The sequence below is a fragment of the Ammodytes marinus genome (assembly GCF_949987685.1).
Source record: "Ammodytes marinus genome assembly, chromosome: 22".
Classification (NCBI taxonomy): domain Eukaryota; kingdom Metazoa; phylum Chordata; class Actinopteri; order Uranoscopiformes; family Ammodytidae; genus Ammodytes; species Ammodytes marinus.
This window is the reverse complement of record NC_137226.1, coordinates 227,197-236,880: the sequence shown is the minus strand read 5'-3', so window position 1 is coordinate 236,880 and position 9,684 is coordinate 227,197. Positions and strand designations below refer to the sequence as shown.

At 40.6% G+C, this 9,684-nt stretch overlaps 1 protein-coding gene across 1 annotated transcript in view; it reads left to right on the top strand.

Moving 5' to 3' along the window:
- The first annotated feature begins 6,898 nt into the window (after positions 1-6,898).
- lrp6 (low density lipoprotein receptor-related protein 6) overlaps positions 6,899-9,684 on the top strand; it is a 51,560-nt gene continuing 48,774 nt past the window's right edge. The window contains 1 exon segment of the mRNA XM_080051454.1: positions 6,899-7,132. Coding sequence (XP_079907580.1) covers positions 7,072-7,132 — 61 coding nt within the window. The 5' untranslated portion in view covers positions 6,899-7,071.

Below are 9,684 nucleotides of genomic sequence, written 5' to 3'. Positions count from 1 at the left end.
ATTTGGGGAGAAAATAGCAGTTGGGATAGAGATTTGAATCCAAATACCTCAACCGCTCCACTTGTTCTCTTTGGTCCCTCCCCTATGCTCCCTCCCTGACACGCTCTACACCAACAAAAGTCGTGCCAAAGTGAATGGACAGTCCCAACAGCCAATAAGAACAGAGAATCGGAGCCTCGCTCTGATTGGTCAAAGTGTACATGTTAATTTTGACCAATCAGAAATCATATACCCCAGCTTTAATAGGAGTGACTGAGTAATATACAGCGCCGGAAAAAAATGAAGAGCCCACTCCAAATGTTCAGTGTCTCTTGTTTTACTGTTTATAGGCATATGTTTGAGTAGGATGAACATTTTGGTTTTATTCTACAAACTACTGACAACATTTCTACCAAATTCACAATACATTTTTTGTCCTTAAGAGCATTTTCAATAAGTAATGTAGAGATGAAGATTGAAGAAAAATCCAGACTGGTCTCTTAATTTTTTTTCTCCAGAGCTGTGGATAAAATCCTCTCTTACTTCTTAAGCTAAAATAAAGTCAATCATTTGGATCCTGTTAAAAAGAAATTGTCTCATGGATAGATGAAAGATTTTTGGCTGAAATACAAAACCAAAATGATCTGTATAATCCTGTCCTAATCAGTGCTTGATCGCTTTTTTTCTTCTCAGCATTTAACATTGTTTGTCGATTATTGACAACTTTTTTTTATTTTTTTTGGCATTTCCAAGCTTTATTAGACAGTACAGAGTTGAAATGGGGAGACAGAGAGAGAGAGAGAGAGAGAGGGGGATGACCTGCAGTAAAGGTCCACGGGTCGGACTTGAACCCGCGACCACTGCAACGAAGGCCAGAGCCAATATGGTACATGCTCTATCCACTACACCACCGGAGCACCCCCGATTCTTGACAACTTTTTTGCTTTTAAGCTGATCACATATTGGAGATTTTTGACATCCTGCCGATAGTTTAATTTAACCTCCCGTCCTGTCGAAAGCAGTAATATTATATTTCAGCTGTTGATGGAAAAACGATCATAAAAACAAAAAGCAATATTCAATATTTTTATCCCTGGATCTCAGGAAGCCTCTGGACTCAGACTATAATGTGGAGAAGGCTTGTAGTGTGGGCGCCTGGTTTTGGGTAATTCATTGTTTTTAATCCTAGTTGATGTGAATGTTTAGTTTTCTCTTCTCAAATTGAAGGTCATTTTAAATTTATGGAACAAATTTGGTTAGAGGGTCAAGAAGAAAATAGACCATTTTTTTTTTAAATATTTTTCTTCCCATCTTCCAAAATAGCCACAATCAAAATCATGAGTTTTAGACACCTGCAACCAATCTGAGACTATTTTGAGAGTAGATTTGTCGCACAAATTTTTTGAACAAAATTCAAGCGACAGGACTGCGAGGCACTGCGACTCATGAGAGGAAATTGAGACCTCCGCCAACGTTTCAAGACAGTTTAGAGACTCCCTCGCGAATGCAGTCTCCAACTTGTCACAAACAGTCGCAGCCCAGTGAGATAGGGGCTATACCTTCAATTTAGAAGTGAGAACAAAACTTTCGCATTCATTTGAAATTTGATAACACTTGAGTGTCCAGGCGCCACACTATAGAAAGCGAACACAGAAATGTACATTAGGCCTTGTGGTTTGTTGAGGCCTTTCTTTATTGCCATCCGGGTCTGTTAAAGGTGCAGTCAGTGATTCTGGAGAACGCTTGTTGTCAAAATCCCTTTTTTTTTTGTCCAAAATCAGTGAATATCTCCTCATGATCTGCTACCTGTCTGTACTGTGTGTGTGAGCTGGAAAAAAACCCCAGTGTTAATTCACAGCCTAGGCTCTGTAAACGTGTATGGTGAGCTATACGGAGGGCTGCCCCCTTTGTTTACATTCTCTTTTGTTTATATAGCATCATAGTTTGATTTTGACAAAGTGATTTTAACAAGCGTTCTCCAGAATCACTGACTGCACCTTTTAAACTAATTAACCCTGTGTGTGTATACGATGGAACACACACTTTGCATGTTTTTTTAATTCCACAGAATTCAACCATACTAATTATTATTATATAAACATATTTGTACTACTATACTTTGCACTTACCCTGCGTTCCAATTCACATACTTTTTCTTTTCACTACACTACATACTAAAGTACAGAAGAGTTTTAGTCTTTTTACTACACTACATACTAAAGTACAGAAGAGTTTTAGGGCCACAGACAGGAGAGAAGAAAAAAATCGGATGAGAAAGATTTTTTTTTCATTATGTCGAGAAATGTCAAGAATAAAGACGAATACTGCAAAATGCTATTGGAGTTAGTGGGGGCATTTATGTATTTTCAGCATACTACAATTGACGTTCATATATTGGGACGTCCTAAATCTTTTTCTGGCGTACTAAATAGTAGGGAAGTATGGGGATTGGAACGCAGGGATATTTAAAAACACTCCACTCACGTTTAGATATTTTACGGCAAGATGATGTGACATGTTATGGCTAAATTTGACAATCCAGAATAACAATTACAGATATCTACAATGTAATTACAAATAGTAGATAACTTTGAGTTTGTGGAAAATCTGGCGACATTTTGACCCAACTAATCTTTTGTAGTGATAACTTATCATTGATATAAAATAAAAAAATTCAAAATTCAAGGTAACAGACAGACAGACAGACAGACAGACAGACAGACAGACAGACAGGCAGGCAGACAGACAGAGAGACAGACAGACACACAGACAGACACACACACACACACACACACACACACACACACACACACACACACACACACACACACAGACAGGCAGACAGACACACAGACACACACACACACACACACACTTCAAATTTTGAGTTCTACAAACTAAGAATTACAAACAATAACAATTGTGCCGGCACCGGACAGGAGGGTGTTAGCATAGATAGTATAATAAGTTAGTAGTGTTAGTAGTAAAACTAGTGGTGGCTGCTATTACATCTACGCTGCCCACCATCTCTACCATTGTGTCCTTGAGCAAGACACTTAACCCCAAACTGCTCCAGGGGCGCTGTACTATGGCTGACCCTGCGCTCTGACCCCCTCTGGAGTCTGTCTGTCTGTGTGTCTGTGTGTCTGTGTGTCTGTGATTCTGTCTGTCTGTCTGTCTGTCTGTCTGTACTATGGCTGACCCTGCGCTCTGACCCCCTCTGGAGTGTGTCTGTCTGTCTGTCTGTGTGTCTGTCTGTCTGTCTGTCTGTCTGCCTGCCTGCCTGCCTGTCTGTACTATGGCTGACCCTGCGCTCTGACCCCCTCTGGAGTGTGTCTGTCTGTCTGTCTGTCTGTCTGTCTGTCTGTCTGTCTGTCTGTCTGTCTGTCTGTCTGTCTGTCTGTCTGTCTGCCTGTCTGTACTATGGCTGACCCTGCGCTCTGACCCCCTCTGGAGTGTAGGGAACTTGAGAGGGGAGATGAGAAAAGACAAATTTCAATGTAACCAACCAATTGACCAATAAAGTAACTTAACTTATATATCTATACACACTGAATCAAGATAATAAAAAACGCCTCACACACACAAAAGCAATTCTATAAAATGTTACAACTTGCTTGCCGTAGAATATCCAACCCACTCACACACTCACTGTTTATATTTTTAACTTTTTATAATTTCTGTCGACATTATTCTCGCATATCAGTCACTTGTGGATGTACATTTTAAAGATGGATGCAAATCTTCTGACCGATCAATGCACTATAACTGTATAACTCCTGTGCTTTTTGATAAGATTTTCGCTTCTTTTTAAAGATATTAGATTGTTTTTCATAGGTAAGAGTTTCACTGGTCGCGCCGCACTATTTTCCTATAATAAGTAAGTTTGTATTGGATGTGTTTTGGGATGGGGGGGGGTGGGGTGGGGGTGGGGGGGTTGGGACACAGACAGACACAGAGAGAGAGAGAGACAGACACACACAGAGACAGACAGACAGAGAGACAAAAAGAGAGAGACACAGACAGACACACACACAGAAAGACAGACAGAGAGAGACACAGGAAGACAGACAGATACTTACAGATACACAGACAGAGACAGACAGACAGACAGAAACACACAGACAGTGACAGACACAGAGAGACAGACAGACACACACACACACACACACACACACAGACAGACAGACTAAAGCTGCACGCACGCTCACACACACACACACCCACACACACACACACACACACACACACAGAGGCTGCCATATCGCCTGTTCAACACAAGGGGGCAGCACTCACCTGATTGTTTTCTCTTTATTGCTTCGTTGATTCTTTGATCATTCCATCGATGGTTCAGCCTGGCTCTGCGCTCTGCCCGCTCTCCTACCTATCGATGGTTCAGCCTGGCTCTGCGCTCTGCCCGCCCACCTGCCTATCGATGGTTCACAGTTTGGTCTCGTTTTGTGAAGTGAAGCTTTTGCATACGTTTGGAATTTGATGTTTTTGTTCTTGTAAAGAATTAATAAAAAAATTGTGATTTTTGAAAAAAATTGTTTTGTTTATTCTGATCCTAATATAATATAAGAGTCCTCACAATCCGCTACGTGTGTGTGTGTGTGTGTGCGTGCGTGCGTGCGTGCGTGTGTGTGTGCGTGCGTGTGTGCGTGTGTGCGCCCTGGAAAATAAATCTGGTGTTAATACCTTAATATACACAGCCTAGGCTCTGTAAACTGGTGTGCACTGCAGGCCTTACTAAAAAAAAGGGGGGGGGGGGCACACCGTAGCATGCCCCTTCACAGAGCCTCAGATGTGTATTCGTAACATTGGAATGTTTGTCAGCGCACACACAGTACAGACAGGTAGCGGATCATGAGGAGATATTCACTGATTTAGACAAAAAGTGATTTTGACAACAAGCGTTCTCCAGAATCACTGACTCGAACTTTAAAGGTACAATGTGCAGTTTTTCCGCAGGTACCGAATTACATACTGTAGCTTTAAGCGACTGCTGTGTGCGCAAGTGATCAAAGGTTGTGTGTTCGCGTATGGAATAAGATCCTATTAATAAAACAACTCTAGGCCCCAGCGAGAATTGAACTCGCGACCCCTGGTTTACAAGACCAGTGCTCTAACCACTGAGCTATGGAGCCAGATGTGCCTCTGCCGAGCTCAAAATCCTCTATACATCTTAATGGTAATTTATGCTAGTGCTAACTGGTGCTAACTTGGTTCAGATGATGGAAATTAAGGTTGCGTTCTGAATCGCATACTCTTTATTTTTTCTATTCTACATACTACATCCGACGATAAAAAGAATCTAGTTAGGATGCAGTAGGCATACTATTGGGACATACTTTACTCTCTTATTTCATCATAACATAGCGCCTTGATCTTGCCTCTTGCTTTTATATCCGTCGCATCCCTGTTTGTTTTCATATGGAGGCTTCGTCAATGTGACGTCACTTCACGTGCGCACTGGACTGTGGGTCAGAATCGCCCAAATAGGATGCAGTTTTCAACACTAACAATCTTGGCCGCATGAAGTAGGACATCCGGGTACTTCTAACCATCCTAAATCTGGCCACAAGAATCGGGACATCCTAAATCTTTTTTCTACATACTATATAGTAGAAAGTATGCAATTCGGAACGCAACCTATATGTTTAAATGTTTCTGCAAACTACCACAGTTATCCTGAGGCCGCCATGTTGCACCGCCATGTGTCTACAGTAGCTCTGAACGGACAAACTTAACGGCCTTACACGCAAAAACCAGTGTTAATACGCCATATTATGTCATTTTGTGAAGTTTAACATCCATTTTTACCTGTTAAACAGTGAAATAAACATGTTTTTCCTGGGTTTTCCCCTGTTCTTCCCCCCCCCCCAGGGAAAATAGTCCTATCTCCGCCACTGGTTTAGGAGGAATGGGGGGGGAGTTTCCTCAAGAGACAACGAATCTAGGACAGCTTACATCAACTAAACTTTCCATAATCACTCTCAGCACTATTCTGAAGGTTATTACAGAAGGATTTGTTCATATCTTGTTCACTGTCTGATTTATGAGACAATTTCTTCTTGAGCATTTTTTAAAAGACCTGTTGCCTACATAGTATTTTTTGATTTTTAAATGGAAAAAAACACTGTATCCCAAAATCTGAGCCCCCCCCCCCCCCCCCCTGCCCCATGAAATTAGTCCTATCTCCGGCCCTGGTTTAGGAAAGGGGGGGGGGGGGGGGGTGGGGTTATAAAATAAATATATTAATGTGCATATCATGACAATAAACAATCTTGAATCTTGAAATAAACATGTTTTTTTCCTGGGTTTTTCCCTGCTCCAAACCCAGTGTTGATACTTTATATTGCCTGTGTTCCAATTCCCATACTTCCCTACTATTTAGTACGCCAGAAAAAGATTTAGGACGTCCCAATACACGCACGTCAATTGTAGTATGCTAAAAAATACATAAATGCCCCACTAACTCCAATAGCATTTTGGAGTATTCCTCTTTATTCTTGACATTTCTCGACACAAGGAAAAAAAATCTTCCTCATCTGATTTTTTTTTCTCCCCTGTCTGTGGCCCTAAAACTCTTCTGTACTTTAGTATGTAGTGTAGTAAAAAGACTAAAACTCTTCTGTACTTTAGTATGTAGTGTAGGAAAGAGAAAGAGTATGTGATTTAGAACGCAGGGTGAGTGTCCTTTTGAATAGATAAACATGATAACCATGTTTTTCCTGGGTTTTTCTCTGTGTGTCCCCCCCCCCCCGCCCCCCACATGAAAGTATTCCTATCTCCGCCACTGGTTTAGGAAAAGGAGGGGGGGGGGGGGGGGTTTGCTTCCCCACACAGCGGAAGGAGACGAAGCGAATCCATAGCAGGACAATGTGAGACGCTCCTCCGTGTTGTTCTAGCGCAGTTTAGCAAAACGCAAACCCGAAGCTACCATGGACTCTGCGGCCATTTAAACAGCATTTTAGACCCACATTATCGCTTGGAAAATAAGCCTTTTAGTTTATCCGAGAGGCAGCGGCCCTTAGCAGCGATGGGAGGCCGACGCTGAGGGCCGAAAATCGGGTTCAGAATCTGGAGAAGATGGGGATGGGTGTCGTGCTATGGAGCCTGCTACTGTTCAGTTTTTGTTTTCTTATTCGAGGTGAGTTTTTTGTGTTTTTTCCCACCGATTCTAACCCATTTTCTGACGTAATTCCTGCTTTTACGTCTTCATGTGTGGCGTATATATGTCCAAATGAGTGTTTTATGGTGTCAAAGTGCTGAAAAAAGCTGGGTTTTGTTTAGGGATTCACCGGGGAATGTTGTGAAGATGTGTCCCAGAATAGGGCCTCGCTTTACGGATGGGATTCCTAACGTTAGCCTAGTGGGAATGCTATGCTAATCTTATCCGAGGAATCAAAACACAAATCAGTGTATTTTCACATCCTTGGCTGTACGGAAAACTCCCATAGTCTTGTTTGTCCGAAGAGAAGCTCCACTTTTAGCGTTTTTATTGTTATTTTTTCCCTGTTTTTAGCGGTTGTTAGCGGCTAACTTTCATAACTTTACAAAAGCTATAGCGCTAGCATCAGTTAGCACAACAAATGCTACATCCACCACTTGCACAATGACTTAATATCACATAGTAAACGCTTAACAACCAGATAACCGTCTGAATTCTCATTATTTGGCCTTTAAATCAACTATAATGTGTTTAAATCCCAGTTAGACCAGCTTTTATATACATCAAAGGATGCTATGCTAACGAGCAACAGCTAACCGAGGTCATTTCTGAACAGAATCGCATATATTTACATAAAAAAGTTGTTTTTCTTATATATTTGCGCTTGTTTTACACAGAAAAACAATTAAATTTGACTGAAATATAGTTAAATATCATATAGCAAACCGTTAAACCTGAAATACTGTTAAGATAAGTACAAGAAAAACACAACAAAGCCGAAATATTTCAACATTTTAGTCCAAATTAAGATAAAATAACTGATAAAAGGACGCCATATTTTGCTATTGTACTGTTATGTGAATGTAAATACACTTGGAATCAATACATAGTCAAATAAAGGCTCCATTCTGTGCATTCACTTCTCTGTAACTTTGTTTATTTGATGTTTTAACATAAAAAAGAGATTAATTCGATAATAACTAAGTTAAATGTGTAACTGCAGACAGACAGAACTAGCAGACTATTACCATTTCGTTAGCCTCAGAGCATAATGACTACATCATATTTACTCTACTCTACTTTTACTCTGCATCTACTATATTCTACTCTGTTCTATTCCACATCTACTCTATTCTACTTTTCGTTTGCCTAATAGCATAATTGCCAAAATCATATTTTAAATGGTAAATGGACTTGACTTATATAGCGCCTTCTAGCCGATTTTCTCAGCCCCAAAGCGCTTTACATATCTTACCACATTCACCCATTCATACACACACTCATACACCGATGGCAGTTTAAGGGTTATAGGGTAGGGTAATGTAGATGTAGAGTAGAGTAAATATGATTTAGTCATTATGCTCTGAGGCTAGCGATTTGGAATTAAAAAATCACAAAGCCAAAATATTTCACCATTTTGTACTATATTGATGATGTGCGTTTTGCTTTGTTTAAACCTTATCTGTTTTTAAGTGTTTTTCATAGTTTTACAGGTTGAAATATCCATTTTCACCATTTAAGTATTTTTTCAAACCCCAAAGTTTTGATGTTGTGTTTATAATAATAGTCTCGCCTCCCCTTCCCTGGGATATGGTGAACTCTGTGTGTGTGAGTGTGTGTTTGAAATTGTGTGTTTGTGTGAAAGCGTGTGTTATTCATCGGTTAGCCATCGGTGTATGAGTGTGTGTGAATGGGTGAATGTGGTAAGATATGTAAAGCGCTTTGGGGCTGAGAAAATCAGCTAGAAAGCGCTTTATAAGTCAAGTCCATTTACTGTTATATTAATAATATGTGCAATATACAGTGAATTAAAGTTGTTGAAGTGTAGCAGTATCTTTCCCCTGTGATCCTTAACTCTAAGGTGGACAAACACACAGACATATAAACAGACACATAGACACACAGGCAGACATACACACACACACACACACACACACAGATAGAGAGACAGACAGACAGACAGACAGACAGACAGACAGACAGACAGACAGACAGACAGACAGACAGACAGACAGACAGACAGACAGACAGACAGATAGATAGATAGATAGATAGATAGATAGATAGATAGATAGATAGATAGATAGACAGACAGACAGACAGACAGACAGACAGACAGACAGACAGACAGACAGACAGACAGTATCAAGACAGATAGACAGACAGACAGACACATAAACAAACACAGACAGACAGAGTTTTTATGTTATTTTTCTTAAAGTTAATTCAAGCAGAAAACCCAGTGAGAACAACAGCCTCTGAATGTATTTATAGGCCTGACTAATCAATACCATCCTGTGTGTGTGTGTGTGTGTGTGTGTGTGTGTGTGTGTGTGTGTGTGTGTGTGTGTGTGTGTGTGTGTGTGTGTGTGTGTGTGTGTGTGTGTGTGTGTGTGTGTGTGTGTGTGTGTGTGTGTGTGTGTGTGTGTGTGTGTGTGTGTGTGACTGTGTGTGAGACTGTGTGTGAGACTGTGTGTGTGTGTGTGGTTATCTGTTTTTTTGTGTGTTTTTCACAGTTTTTATAACTGAAT